Source organism: Trachymyrmex septentrionalis, unplaced genomic scaffold (assembly GCF_001594115.1).
Source record: "Trachymyrmex septentrionalis isolate Tsep2-gDNA-1 unplaced genomic scaffold, Tsep1.0 scaffold2, whole genome shotgun sequence".
In the NCBI taxonomy this organism is placed as follows: Eukaryota; Metazoa; Arthropoda; class Insecta; order Hymenoptera; family Formicidae; genus Trachymyrmex; species Trachymyrmex septentrionalis.
This window is the reverse complement of record NW_017305179.1, coordinates 2,047,565-2,064,040: the sequence shown is the minus strand read 5'-3', so window position 1 is coordinate 2,064,040 and position 16,476 is coordinate 2,047,565. Positions and strand designations below refer to the sequence as shown.

The window sequence follows — 16,476 nt, the reverse complement described above, 5'->3', positions numbered from 1 at the left end:
TACTTTTATAACAATAAACTCTTAAGAAATTTCCTATTCGTCAATAAATATAATATTATATAAAATTATATGAAAAATGACAATAATATTTACTGTAATCGCTACTTTTTGATAGATAGATTGAGTCATATTCAATCGTATTGTATTTGCATTTGTGTTTATGTTCCGACAGTTTGTATGACATTTATCGAATTAAACTATCCTTACAAGAAAGAAATTGTTCTTAATTTCAATGGCTCCGTTTAGTAGAGAAAGCAGTTTTACAACTGTCGCAAACTTCTTAAACATGATTGATTTATATATTTAGATCCAGTGAAAAACTATAAGGACATGACAAATCATATCAGAGGATTTTACAAAGCTGTTTTTTCTGCTGAATACAGCTAATAATAAATTCAGAGTTGTAGAGAAAATTAATTTTATTTGCGATATATTCTGACAATAATACCAAATACGAAAAGCTGAACAAAGTTGAATCTTATTAAATTTTTTTCACGCATGGATCGTAAAAAGGTAATGAATTCGTAAAATGAATTACATTTGTCGAGATGAGTATTTTCCATTAATTTACAAAAAAGTAATATAATTAGTGTGTTTCATGAACGTATAACAAACGTATGATATTAAGTACATGTGAATGATTTTCTTGTTTTAATGAACAGGATTCATGCAGCATTTCTGCAGAATTCACGACTTATGTGTTTCATTTTTACGATCTGTCACTCGACATTACACCTGCTCTTTGGACAATAAATATTTCGTGAAAGGCATGTACAAGTTCAACTTGTCCGCACGGTCCAATATCCAGTTACAAATAAAAATAGCTTTACGTTAGTTTTTCATACACTTCTTTGGCGAAAATTACAATTATTTATTTTTTCGTTGCATAAAATAGTAAAAAATTTTATCACTTCCATGACGGATTATGAAGACTTATACAAACCTAGCAACCAAACTCAATTAAGTTTACATGCATTCTTTTTCCTTCAATCCTTATAAGTTTTAAAAAGATATCAACATATTATCATCTTCCATTGTGAAGCTATCAACGGAATGCCGATCAAAGAGGATATTTTGGCATTGTTCGCAATATGTCTCGCGGTGTGCTTTTGGCGTTCGCCCCTTTTGCAGAAAGAGACTGACCTCTACGAATTCGGCAAACAAGGATTCGAGAAAATCTCAAATTATGTTCAGCATTCCGTTATATTCAATTCCTTTACTAAGATCGGTATTATAACTTCAATGTACGGCATGATAAAAATATTCGACGGAGACGTAATATGAAAGTCTTTTTCTCATTTGCTAGGCATACAAATCTTATTAATCTTCTCGAATGTTAGCTAGAAAAAGAAAATCAAATTCTAAGCATAAATAGTATGAATTTTGAAGTGTAGAAAAATCCTTCTTTATTAATCGATTTACTTTGAATAATGTCGAAGTAATATCAACTAAGTTTATTCACATGCTTGATATTAATAATATATATAGAATATAATATATTATATGTAAAATATATATTAGGCACTTTAAATTGCAACGAATTGAATAGCATGTTGAAATCAATAACTTATTCGTAATATTAATAGTAATGTATAAACAATGAATAGATGTTAAGAACGCACGATATGAAAAAAAATTGAATTTTATATGATAATTTTATATGAGCGCGGTAACGGATTAAATATGTAAGTATTTACATTTGAATATGTTATTTTATGATATATGATATTTTTTTCAAGAAATATGTTGACTCTTACTTTAGCCTTTATTTATTGTTATTTATTTGTATATGTCTTGATTGTGTGTGTAATTTGAGATTATTAGACTAAACTGTCCTTACTGAGGAGCAATCGTTTCTGGTTATAAACATTATAAACGCTTTGAAGAGATATTGCCCTTAGTTCTACATATATTAAAGACGACGACAGATCGATCTGAACATTGCAAATTTTGGTAATTGCTAAATTTTTTACTTATCATCTTCGATTTCATCAAACATCAAGACAAGGTTCTTACTATTACATGAAAAGCAATATTATATATACACATATCTTAATGTTTTCAATAATGGAATATATGTAATCCAGATTTTTATATAAATAAAGTGAAGATAACGGCGTTGTCTTACTGACACTATTAAATCAAGAGAATAAACCGAGAAACTGATATGATTGTGAGTTGAAACTTATTGGATTTATTCTACGCATAAATTGCAGAGAATCGATAAGGAATTGGTAATAAATTACATTTGTCGCAGTTAACATTTCATTAATTGATATACAATAAGAATAATATGTATTAAGTTACAGTGGACGATTTCCTTGCTTTGATATATGGAATTCATATTTACAGGATTAACGGATTGTGTGTCTGACTTTTAATGATCAATCTATCGACATTACACCTGTACTTCGAATAATAAATAAATTTTTCGTCTTGAAGGTCATGTACAGGTTCAAGGTGTCTGCACCGGGCATGGTGCTTTTATGTGGAGAATATAAAAAAAGTTGTGTAGCAGCCGGTTTAGACATGCGTACCGCGCTTACATTCTCTTCATTTCCTACAAAAGCAGTTCAAAAAGATTTTATCGACATAAAATTTTCCAGTATTCGACTACACATGAAGATACCTTTACGCATATTTCTCTTATATTTTTGTAAAAAAAATTACGATTGGACACGTAATACCCGTCAGTTGTTTGAATCAGTAAAAAACTTTATTAAATTCTTGACAGGGTTTTCCAGCAGTTATGAACCCAACAATCTCGTACATCAGTTAAGCTTACAAGCTTTCTTTTTTCTTCTCGTTATTATTAGCTATCAAAAAAACATCATTATAAACTCATCTTTCGTTGTGAAACTTTCATCGGAATTACCGATTGGGGAGGGTTTGGGCAGTTCTACCTCGTTTATAGTATGTTTAGCGGCATGTTTTTTTCGTTGGTATCTCCTGCAGAAAGGAAGGGTGCGCTACATATTTACTCCTACAGATCTTACATATATCGCGGAAAATGCCTTCACTTGTGAATATCTTATATTCAATTCTTCCTATTTAATCAACATCGCAATATCTACGAGTGGCATGGTACAAGTATTTGAAGAAGGGAATCAGATGGTAAATTTTTTTTCTAATCTGCCGAGCATGAAGATCCTGTTGATCTTTTCAAATGTTAGCCAGAAAATCGGGCAAATGAAAGTGGAAATGATAGTAAAAGAGCAGTTATCTTCTTCCGTTGATGTTATTGTAAATAGTATTGAGATTATATCGAAAAAGTTTATTCAAACCCTTAAGGAGATGAAAAAAGAAATGCTTTTCTTAAGACGGCAGGAGATCGTTGAAATTAATTCAGTTCGTCTCACAAACTATTATAAAGATTTAATGGTAAGTCTCATTCCAGAAATTTTGATATAATTTAATGCTCATGTTTACAACTATTTCTTAGTCATCATGATTATTTTTCTCTTACATAGCTATACGCTAATAACATTAATCGTCTTCTAACGTACTTTACAGAATCTCATTCACATGAATCAAGGGCTACTAAAAGCATTAGGCATGGTACATCCAAATATACACACTATTTGTGCAATTGCGCGGGATTCTTCGCTTGGAGCAGAAATCGCCGCCAACCGCGGAGGTGGATACGCATTTATTTTGCTGCTACCAAGCAACTCAGATGAATACATTCAAGATCTGATCAAAATATTTAAGTCACATAATTTCACTGCCAAGGTAACCAGTTTGAATTGTAGCGGAGTAAGAGTTGAATAACATGTTGAAATCAATAATTTGTAAGAGTAGTTGAACATAAACGATGAATAAAGAAAGCTCATGCTATGAATTTATGACGCACGTTATGTAGAAAAGTTTTATATAATACATTTTGTACGCATTAATGGACTAAGTGTAGAAATTCACATTTGTCGAATTAGATAAGACATTTGCTTCTAAAATATGTAATAAAATATATATTAGGTATCTAGATATATATATTTTATATATATAGTATATACAAATATATATAAAATATAAAAATTTTATGTATGTAATATATATAAATATATATATAATATAAACATAAAAATATACGTAGTAAACGTAATATAATAGATCTAATATCGTTATCACATTCTTTATTGTAAGCAAATATTTTATATCTATTCTATCATCTTATCATATATTAGATGCGTAACTGATTACTTTTATGACAATAAAGAATCTTAAGAAGTTTTCTATTCGTCAATAAATATAACATGAAATTATATGAAAGATGACAAATATATTTACTGTAATTGCTGCTTTTTGATAGATAGATTGTGTCATATTCAGTCGTATTGTATTTACATTTGTATTTATGTTCCAACTGTTTGTATGTCATTTATTCAATTAAACTATCCTACTAAACAAAAAAAAATTGTTCTTAATCTCAATGATTCCATTTAGCAGAGGAAGCAGCTTTACAACCGTCGCATAATTCTTGAACATAATTTACTTATACATTTAAATTTAGTGAGGAACTATAAGAGCAAGATCAATCTAATTAAAAAATTTTACAGCAATGGCAAAGCTGTTTTTCTGCTGAATGCAGCTAATAATAAATCCAGAGTTGTACAGAAAATTAATTTAATTTGCGGTATAATCTGACGATAACATCAAACGAACAAAAAGCTATGCAATATTGAATCTTATCAGACTTCTTTCACGCATGGATCGTAAAAAGTCAATAATAATTTGGTAAAATAAATTACATTTGTCGCGATCAGTATTTTTCATTAATTTATAAAAAAATTAATATAAGTAGTGTGTTTCATTAATGTATAAAAAATGATATTAAGTACCTGCGAACGATTTTCTTGCTTTAATGAACAAAATTCATATCTGCAGAATCCACGAGTTACGTGTTTCATTTTTACAATCTGTCACTCGACATTACACCTGCTTTTTAAACAAGAAATTTTTTGTGAAAGGCGTGTACAAGTTTAACTTGTCCGCAATATCCAGTTACACATGAAAATATCTTTACGTCAATTTTTCATACACTTCTTTGGCGAAAATTACAATTACTTATTTTTTCGTTGCATAAAATAGTAAAAAATTTTATCACTTCCATGACGGATTATGAAGACTTATACAAACCTAGCAACCAAACTCAATTAAGTTTACATGCATTCTTTTTCCTTCAATCCTTATAAGTTTTAAAAAGATATCAACATATTATCATCTTCCATTGTGAAGCTATCAACGGAATGCCGATCAAAGAGGATATTTTGGCATTGTTCGCAATATGTCTCGCGGTGTGCTTTTGGCGTTCGCCCCTTTTGCAGAAAGAAATTGATTTCTACACATTCGGCAAACAAGATCTCAAGAAAATCTCAAATTATGTTCAGGATTGTGATTCTATTATATTCAATTCCTCGACTAAGATTGATACCATAATATCCACGTATGGCATGATAAAAATATTCTACGGACAGGTAATATGTACGACATCAAAGTCTTTTTCTCATTTTTTAGACATAAAAATCCTGGTACTCTTCTGGAATGTTAGTTAGAACACGAAAATCGAGTGCTAAACAAAAATAGTACGAATTTTGAAGCGCAGAAAAATACATCTTTTTTAGTCGTTTTTACTTGGAATAGTGTCGAAGTAATATCAACTAAATTTATTCATATGTTTGATATTAATAATATAAAGACATAATTGTTTGAAAAAGAATAATAACAGCCAATTTATTATAATAATATAATAGATAACTATAAAACGCGTTGATAAGTCTTGTTATCCGAACTTCGATACCTACTTTGGTGTAATTTTATTACACGACGTAGTTGTAGTGATTGTCTCTTAGAGATTCCCGTAGGTACGCTGGAAACATTAATTATTTTTAAGAATATTATTCATGTAAATTAAGAACTACTAAAAGCATTAGGCATGTGATATCCAAACTAAGACATTATTAGCGCAATTGATCATAATTTTTTATTCGCTGGAAAGATTGCTAGTGGAGGTGATTTCATTTTGTTATCGGATAGCACAGATGAAAGCATACAAGGTCTTACCGCGATATTCGTGACGCAAATTGCTCTGCTAAAATATACATTAGCCACTTCGAATTGTAACGAATTGAGAATTGCATAGCATGTTGGAATCAATAACGTATTCGTAATATCAACAGTAAAATATTAACAATGAATAACTCATGTTAAAAAAGCACGATATGAAAAAAAATTGAATTTTATATAATAATTCTATACGCGCGCGTTAAATCTGTAAGCTGTATTTACATTTGTATATGTTTTAATTGTTTGAGTAATTTGAGATTATTAAACTAAATTGTCCTTACAGAGGAGAAATCGTTTCTGATTATAAACATTATAAACGCTTTGAAAAGACATTGCTTTTAGTTCTACATATACTAAAAACGATGACACATCAATCTGAGCATTGCAAATTTTCTAATTGCTAAATTTTAATTATCATCTTCGATTTCATCAAGTATCAACACAAGGTTCTGACTATTACATTAAAAGCAATATTATGTATATATATATATATATATATATATATATATATATCCTAATGTTTTCAATAATGGAGTATATGTAATCCAGGTTTGTAGATAAATAAAGTGAAGATAAAGGCGTTGTTTTGCTGCACTATTAAATCAAGAGGATAAACCGAGAAACTGATCTGACTGTGAGTTGAAACTTATTGGACCTTTTCCACGCATGAATCGCAGAGAATCGATAACAAATTGGTAATGAATTACATTTGTTGCAATTAGCATTTCATTAATTGATTTACAATAAGAGTGATATGTATTAAGTTATACTAGTGAACAATTTTGTTGCTTTGATATATAGAATTCATATTTACAGGATTAACGGATTTTGTGTCTGACTTTTTAGGATCAATCAATCGACATTACGCCTGTTCATCGGATTATAAATAAATTTTTGGTTCTAAAGATCATGTACAGATTCAAGGTGTCTGCACCGGGCACGGTGCTTTTATGTGGAGATTGTAACAAAAGTTGTGTAGCAGCCAGCTTAGACATGCGTACCGTACTTACATTCTCTTCATTTCCTACAGAAGTAGTTCGAAGAGATTTTATCGAAATAAAATTTTCCAGTATCCGATTACACATGAAGATACCTTTACGCATATTTCTCTTACACTTTCATAAAAAAAATTACGATCAGATATATAATCGTGAACAGTTGTTTGAATCAGTAAAAAACTTTATTAAATTCTTGACTGGCTTTCCCGGCAATTACGATCCCGACAATCGCGCACATCAGTTAAGCTTACAAGCTTTCTTTTTTCTTCTCGTTACTATTAGCTATAAAAAAGACTTCATTATAAAATCATCTTTCATTGTGGAACTTTCATCGAAATTGCCGATTGGTGAAGGTCTGGGCAGTTCGGCTTCGTTTGTAGTATGTTTAGCAGCATGTTTTTGGCGTTGGTATCTCCTGCAACAAGGAACGGTTCGCTACATATTTAATACTATAGATCTTGCACATATCAAGGAAAGTGCCCTCTTTTGTGAGTATATTGTATACACTTCCTCCAGTTTAATCAACATCTCAATATCTACAAATGGCGTGGTAACAGAATTTAATGAGGAAATGTCCAAGAATTCTTTTGATGTGCCGAGCATGAAGATCCTGCTGGTCTTTTCGAATGTTAGCAAGAAAATCGAGAAAAGTATAAAAATAATCGTGGAAGAGAATTTATCTTTTTACGTTGATCTTATTTTAAATAGGATCGAAACTATATCGCAAAAGTTTATTCAAATCCTTCAGAAGATTAATGAAGAAACGGTTTCTTTAAAACAGCAGGAGATAGTTGAAACCAACTCAGTTCGTCTCATAAATTATTATAAAGATTTAGTTGTAAGTCTCATTCTACAAATTTTGATATAATTTAATGTACATGTTTACAACTATTTCTTAAAGTCATCCTGATTATTTTTTTTCTACATAGCAATACGCTGATAACTTTAATCGCTTTCTAACATACTTTACAGGATCTCATTCAAATGAATCAAGGACTACTAAAAGCATTAGGCACATCACATCCAAACATAGACGCTATTTGCTCAATTGCGCGAGATTCTTCGCTTGGAGCAAAAATCACCGCCAGCTGCGAAGGTGGATACGTATTTATTTTGCTGCTACCAAGCGACTCAGATGAATTGGATGAATACATCCAAGATCTGATCAAGATATTTGAGTCGCATAATTATTCTACTAAGATAGCCAGTTTGAATTGTAGCGGAGTAAGAGTTGAATAACATGTTGAAATCAATAATTTGTACAATATGAATAGTTGAACATAAACAATGAATAAAGAAAGCGCATGCTAAGAATTTATGACGCAAGTTATGAAGCAAAGTTTTATATAATACATTTTGTACGCATTAATAGACTAAGTATAGAAATTCGTATTTGTCGAATTAGATAAGAAATTTGCTTCTAAATATATGTAATAAAATATTAGATAGCTAGATAAACATTTTATGTATAATATATAATATATACAAATATATATAATACAGATATAAAAATATACGTAATAAGCATAATATAATAAATAATTTACACATACGATAATAATAGATCTTATATCATTATCATATTTTATTGTGTGTGTGTGTGTATAAGCAAATATTTTATATCATCTTATTACTATTCCATCACCTTATCATATATTAGATGCGTAACTGATTACTTTTATAATAATAAAATCTCAAGAAGTTTTCTATCCGTTAATAAATATAATATGAAATTATATGACAATAATGACAATAATATTATATTTACTGTAATTGCTACTTTTTGATAGATTGAGACATATTCAATCGTATTGTATTTACATTTGTGTGTATATTCCAATTGTTTGTATGTCATTTATTAAATTAAACTATGCTAACAAAAAAAATTATTCTTAATCTCAATGGTTCCGTTTAGCAAAGGAAGTAGCTTTACAATCGTCGCATAGTTCTTGAACATAATTTATTTATACGTTTAAATCCAGTGAAAAACTATAAGACCAAGATCAATCATATTAAAAAGTTTTATTGTACAATAGTGGGAAAGCTGCTTTTTTTGCTGAATGCAGCTAATAATAAATCCAGAGTTGTACAGAAAATTAATTCAATTTGCAGTGTATTTTGACGATAACATCAAATATGAATCATAAAGCAATGTTAAAATTATTAGATTTCTTTCATGCATGGATCGCAAAAAAATCGATAAATTGGTAAAATGAATTAGAATTGTCGTGATCAGTATTGTCCATTAATTTACAAAAAAAAAGTAATATAGTTAATGCGTTTCATTAATGTATAACGAATCAATGATATTAATAATTACTTGCGAACGATTTTCTTGCTTTAATGAACAGAATTCATATCTGCAGGATTCACAAGTTACGTATTTAATTTTTACGATCTGTCACTCGACATTACAACTTTGTCTGGACAATAAATTTTTCGTGAAAGGAATACAAGTTTAACATCCCTCCGGACACAATAACTTGATTTCGCGTTGCATGAAATAGTAAAAATTTTTATCATTTTCATGACGGACTATGACGGCTTATACAAACCTAGCAACCAAGCTCGTCAATTAAGTTTACATGCATTCTTTTTCTTTCGATCGTTATAAGAGAAGCTTTAAAAAGATATCAACATATTATTATCTTCTATTGCAAAACTCTCAACGAAATTGCCGATCAAAAGTCTTGAAATTACGGCACCGTTCGCGATATGTCTCGCAGCGTGCTTTTGGTCCCTTTTCCAGAAAAAGATTAACCTCTACGAATTCGGCAAACAAGTTCTCGAGAAGATCTCGAATTATGTTCAGCATTGTGATTCTGTTATATTCAATTCCTTGACTAACATCCACGTACGACTGATAAAAATATTCGGCGAACAGGTAATATGTACATCGACATCAAAGTCTTTTTCTCATTTGCTAGGCATAAAAATCCTGCTAGTCTTCTCGAATGTTAGCTACAAAACGAAAATCGAGTTGCTAAACAAAAATAATATGAATTTTGAAGCATAGAAAAGTCATCTTTGTTAATTGATTTTACTTTGAATAGTATCGAAATAATATGAACTAAGTTTATTCATATGCTTGATATTATTAATATTATATTATATAATATATAATATAATATGTAATATAATATATTTATTAACACTTTGAATTGCAACGCATTCAGAATTGAATAGCGTGTTGGAATCAATAACTTATTCGTAATAATATGATTGGAAACAAGACCGACTATATAAATATTAAAACTTTAAATACAAAGCGCCTTCCCGGTCCGAGTGTTAAGATGTTGAACTACTATCTAATATACATTCAATTAAATTGAATTAATATTTCAGAAATAAATTGAGAGCCGATGAAATTATCGGATTCACACAATCAATCTGAAACAAATAATCCCCAAATAATCCTGAGCCTTTAGACGGTCTTGTTTCCAATCATATTGTTTATAATACGCTCGTTTATACATGCGTAACTCACTATATATATCGGTTATTGCGAAGAGTGTTGCTAAGGTCTCGGTAGTCTAAAGGCTCAGGACGCTCGCACGGAATGCAAGAGTTCCGGGTTCGACTCCCGGCCGAGGCAATATTTTTCGCAATAAGTTTATTACAGTTTTTTAAGATTTGGGAGAATTTGGGGGGACTATTCTATTTGTTTCAGATTGATTGTGTGAATCCGATAATTTCATCGGCTCTCAATTTATTTCTGACATATTAATTCAATTTAATTGAATGTATATTAGATAGTAGTTCAACATCTTAACGGTCTCGGACCGGGAAGGCACTTTGTATTTAAAGTTTTAATTATTCGTAATATTAATAATTAAATATAAACAATGAATAACTCATGTTAGAACGTACGATACGAAAAAAAATTGAATTTTATATAATAATTCTATACGTGCGACGGATTAAATGTGTAAGTTGTATTTACATTTTTATATGTTTTGATTGTGTAATTTGAGGTTATTACACTAAATTGTCCTTACTGAGGAGAAATCGTTTCTGATTATAAACATTATAAACGCTTTGAAAAGACATTGCTTTTAGTTCTACATATACTAAAGACGATGACACATTAATCTGAGCATTGCAAATTTTCTAATTACTAAATTTTAATTATCATCTTCGATTTCATCAAGTATCAAGACAAGGTTCTTACTATTACATTAAAAGTAAAATTATGTATATACATATCCTAACGTTTTCAATAATGGAGTATATGTAATCCAGGTTTTTATATAAATAAAGTGAAGATAAAGACGTTGTTTTGCTGACACTATTAAATCAAGAGGATAAACTGGGAAATTGATCTGATTGTGAGTTGAAACTTATTGGATCTTTTCCACGCATGAATCGCAGAGAATCGATAAATTGGTAATGACATTTATCGTAGTTAGCATTTTATTAATTGATATAGAATAGAGTAATATGTATTAAGTTATACTAATGAACAATTTTGTTGCTTTGATAAATAGAATTCATATTTACAGGATTAACGGATTTTGTGTCTGACTTTTTACAATCGATCAATTGACGTTACGCCTATTCTACGGATTATAAATAAATTTTTCGTTCTAAAGGTTATGTACAGGTTCAAGGTGTCTGCACCGAGCACGGTGCTTTTATGTGGAGAATATAAAAAAAGTTGTGTAGCAGCCGGCTTAGACATGCGCACCGTTCTTACATTCTCTTCATTTCCTACAGAAGTAGTTCGAAAAGATTTTATCGAAATAAAATTTTCCAGTATCCGATTACACATGAAGATACCTTTACGCATATTTCTCTTACATTTTTATAAAAAAAATTACGATCGGACACTTAATCCTCTTCAGGTGCTTCAATCAGTAAAAAACTTTATTAAATTCTTGACAGGCTTTCCCGGCAATTACGATCCCGACAATTACGCACATCAGTTAAGCTTACAAGCTTTCTTTTTTCTTCTTGTTACTATTAGCTATCAAAAAAACATCATTATAAACTCATCTTTCGTTGTGGAACTTTCATCGAAATTACCGATTGGGGAGGGTTTGGGCAGTTCCACCTCGTTTATAGTATGTTTAGCGGCATGTTTTTTTCGTTGGTATCTCTTGCAACATGGAACGGTCCGCTACATATTTAATTCTACAGATCGTACATATATCATGGAAAATGTCTCCAATTGTGAATATTTTATATTCAAATCCTTCAATTTAATCAACATCGCAATATCTATAAATGGCATGGTACAAGTATTTGAAGAAGAGGAACTAATGTTAAATTTTTTTTCTGACCTTCCGAGCATGAAAATCCTGTTGGTCTTTTCAAATGTTAGCCAGAAAATCGGGCAAATGAAAGTGGAAATGATAGTAAAAGAGCAGTTATCTTCTTCCGTTGATGTTATTGTAAATAGTATTGAGATTATATCGAAAAAGTTTATTCAAACCCTTAAGGAGATGAAAAAAGAAATGCTTTTCTTAAGACGGCAGGAGATCGTTGAAATTAATTCAGTTCGTCTCACAAACTATTATAAAGATTTAATGGTAAGTCTCATTCTACAAATTTTGATATAATTTAATGCACATGTTTACAACTAGTTCTTAGTCATCGTGATTATTTTTCTGTTACATAGCTATATGCTAATAACTTTAATCGTCTTCTAACGTACTTTACAGAATCTCATTCACATGAATCAAGGATTACGAAAAGCATTAGGCATGGTACATCCAAATATAAACACTATTTGTGCAATTGCGCGGGATTCTTCGCTTGGAGCAGAAATCGCCGCCAACCGCGGAGGTGGATACGCATTTATTTTGCTGCTACCAAGCAACTCAGATGAATACATTCAAGATCTGATCAAAATATTTAAGTCACATAATTTCACTGCCAAGGTAACCAGTTTGAATTGTAGCGGAGTAAGAGTTGAATAACATGTTGAAATCAATAATTTGTAAGAGTAGTTGAACATAAACGATGAATAAAGAAAGCTCATGCTATGAATTTATGACGCACGTTATGTAGAAAAGTTTTATATAATACATTTTGTACGCATTAATGGACTAAGTGTAGAAATTCACATTTGTCGAATTAGATAAGACATTTGCTTCTAAAATATGTAATAAAATATATATTAGGTATCTAGATATATATATTTTATATATATAGTATATACAAATATATATAAAATATAAAAATTTTATGTATGTAATATATATAAATATATATATAATATAAACATAAAAATATACGTAGTAAACGTAATATAATAGATCTAATATCGTTATCACATTCTTTATTGTAAGCAAATATTTTATATCTATTCTATCATCTTATCATATATTAGATGCGTAACTGATTACTTTTATAACAATAAAGAATCTTAAGAAGTTTTCTATTCGTCAATAAATATAACATGAAATTATATGAAAGATGACAAATATATTTACTGTAATTGCTGCTTTTTGATAGATAGATTGTGTCATATTCAGTCGTATTGTATTTACATTTGTATTTATGTTCCAACTGTTTGTATGTCATTTATTGAATTAAACTATCCTTAACAAAAAAAAATTGTTCTTAATCTCAATGGTTCCATTTAGCAGAGGAAGCAACTTTACAACCGTCGCATAATTCTTGAACATAATTTACTTATACATTTAAATATAGTGAGGAACTATAAGAGCAAGATCAATCTAATTAAAAAATTTTACAGCAATGGCAAAGCTGTTTTTCTGCTGAATGCAGCTAATAATAAATCCAGAGTTGTACAGAAAATTAATTTAATTTGCAGTGTATTCTGACGATAACACCAAATACGTGTTAAAAGGCTGAGCAATGTTGAACCTTATTAGTTTTCTTTCACGCATGGATCGTAAAAAATCCTTAATGGATTAGTAAAATAAATTACATTTGTCGCAATCAGTATTATTTATCAATTTACAAAAAAGTAATAAAGTTAGTGTTTTTCATGAATGTGCAACGAATGTATCATATTAAATACTTGTGGACGATTTTCTTGTTTTAATAAACGGGGTTAATCTACAAGATTCACGAATTACGTGTTTGATTTTTACGATCTCTGTCACGTTACCCTTGTTCTTTGAGTAATAAATTTTTCGGCGTGAAAGGCAGATGCAAGTTTAACTTGTCCGCACCGGGCACGATGCTTTTATACGAAGAAGCCGTAAAACGTAACAAAAGCTATATATAGCAACTTAGACGTACCACATTCGCATTTTCTTCGTTTCCTATAGCAGTAGTTGGAACAAATTTTATCGAAATAGATTTCTCCAATATCCAATTATGCGTAAAAATATCTGAACGCGAATATTTCATACTCTTCTATATTCAAAGATGACAATTGCACACTTACTGGTATTCAGTGGTGTAAAACAGTAAAAGATTTTATCTTGATGAACTATAATGGTATTTATGAACTCAGCAGCCACGCTCGTCGGTTAAGCTTACAATCTTTCTATTTTCTTATCATTTCTATCAGCTATAAAAAAATATCAATATAAAATCATCTTTTTATTGTGGAACTATCAATGGAATTTCTAATTAGAAGATTTGAGCAGCAATGTTTGCGATAAAATATTTGTTACATTATATTTTTGTAAAAAATAAAACGTTTTTGCGTGCTTTATATATTATTAGTTAATTAATTTTTACATCAATAATCTCACTGGAAATCAAAACTTATGAAAAATTGGTGGATAAATATTCATAATGCCCTTCGGAATTAAAAAAAAAATTGAATTGTTTATAATTTTTAATAACACATGTTCTCTTCTATGCGTTTAAAGTGTTGATGTTCAAAATTGATATTTCGCAGTCAATATTTTAAAACAAATTTAGACTACGACAATGAACATTTTTCGCTGATCATCTCTCTAAAGCTGAACGAAAAATGTCATTTATTGATTTTGCATTAATGTGTGCTGAATATGTAATACATTATAAGCAGAAAAATATAGAAGCTTTATTATTCCTTCTCCTACATGTTTGTTTCTTGTTAAATCACGAGTTCGAGTTGTACATCGTGTTCTAGCATTATTAAAACGTTCAATTTAAAACTATCGATAACAAGACTCACAAGATAAAAGGACACATTCGATACGGGATTCAAATAATATTTCTTGTATTTCTTTCATACGTCAGCCACCAGGGCACCAGGTGAATTCGAGCACGAGGAATTTCTCTTGATTTTCAACGGGCGTAATTAAGCGCGCGCGCCACGCCGAGCTGACGCGACACGGACAATAGATGAGCCGGGCGGGTAGCCTTAATTAAATGGTAAAGGCGGCCGATTAGTTGGCAAACTCGCGATAGTGGAAATTTATTATATCCAATGCAACCCGCGGGGTCTCACGTGCGCGCTCCTCCACCGTCTTTCGTGCCGTCGTTACCGCACCCCGTTGCCCATCTTCCGTACAACCAGGCTGGCGAATCGGGGGTTGGTTTGTCGCGCATAAATCCCGCCGCTCTCCAGATGGGATACACGCCGTCGCGCGACGATCAGATAGATGCTTAATGCAATTATACGCCTCGGAAGGAGCACCGAGACCGATGCCAGTTTTCGTGAGACTGCTGCACGTGGCCAAGCTTGTACGCTTCGTCGCGCGGATCAACGAAGCGTAATTACTAATTTCCCGTTGTCCTTTCCCGTTGCGGAAAAGCGACGTGCGGTTTTGGATTTTTTCGAGAAAACGCAGGCTATCGAGAGAAAGGATTATAAATTAAATTGTCCTTATTTTTCTCGAAAGTAGAGGAAAGTACGGAAAGGAAGGAAATGCGATTAATAATCGATATAACGTATCGTAAGATAAGCAATTACGAGATTAATAAAAACTGTCACATTATATATTTCAGTCGAGTGTCGGGGAAAGGATATATATTATAGACCACGGTACGTCGACCGGGGGAAGAACGAAGATCAATTCGGGCACTTCTCGCGCAGACGGCTGATTACCCGCATCCTGATTATCGAACCTAACCAGGGAACACAAGCCTGCCCGCCGCAAACAGGCCCGTCCGTGTTTGCGCTGTGTCGGCCAAAACTCTGCGGTCACGATGGAACGTAGAAAGTGTCTCGTTCACCACACGACGTGGCACGGACGCTGCTGCGCATCGTCGCGCCACGGTGGACGAGTCGATCTCTATTTCGTCTAATTCGTTTAGCGTAGTCCACGATCTTTTTCGAAGAATTGATTGGACCGACTCTGAAGACCGCGACTGTCCGAATCGATCGGCGCTCCTCCTCGGCTTCATTATCATACTCTGTATTAGCGGCCCGAGTGAGTCGGACGCACAAACCGGAGTTCGTTCGCCAAAGATATATTGCCGCATACGGGATCGCGCCGCGCACATATTTGCAGATTAATCTGAATCCAATTCTCTCGGATTTTCGCGAAGAAGCGCCCCC

The 16,476-nt window shown here is 31.5% G+C and overlaps 3 protein-coding genes across 3 annotated transcripts; all 3 read left to right on the top strand.

Moving 5' to 3' along the window:
- The first annotated feature begins 2,445 nt into the window (after positions 1–2,445).
- LOC108747409 (mevalonate kinase-like) lies at positions 2,446–3,771 on the top strand. Its single transcript, XM_018484835.1, has 2 exons — positions 2,446–3,381; positions 3,514–3,771. The coding sequence occupies exons 1-2, from the start codon at positions 2,446–2,448 to the stop codon at positions 3,769–3,771; spliced, it is 1,194 nt and encodes a 397-aa protein (XP_018340337.1).
- A 1,515-nt stretch (positions 3,772–5,286) lies between these two features.
- On the top strand, positions 5,287–8,300 carry LOC108747407 (mevalonate kinase-like). The gene is made up of 5 exons (XM_018484833.1): positions 5,287–5,474; positions 6,347–6,509; positions 6,613–6,758; positions 6,910–7,899; positions 8,034–8,300. Exons 4-5 carry the CDS (start codon positions 6,973–6,975, stop codon positions 8,298–8,300), a joined length of 1,194 nt encoding a protein of 397 aa, XP_018340335.1. The 5' UTR covers positions 5,287–5,474; positions 6,347–6,509; positions 6,613–6,758; positions 6,910–6,972.
- A 3,356-nt stretch (positions 8,301–11,656) lies between these two features.
- Positions 11,657–12,982, top strand: LOC108747411 (mevalonate kinase-like). Its single transcript, XM_018484838.1, has 2 exons — positions 11,657–12,592; positions 12,725–12,982. Exons 1-2 carry the CDS (start codon positions 11,657–11,659, stop codon positions 12,980–12,982), a joined length of 1,194 nt encoding a protein of 397 aa, XP_018340340.1.
- The last annotated feature ends 3,494 nt before the right edge of the window (positions 12,983–16,476 follow it).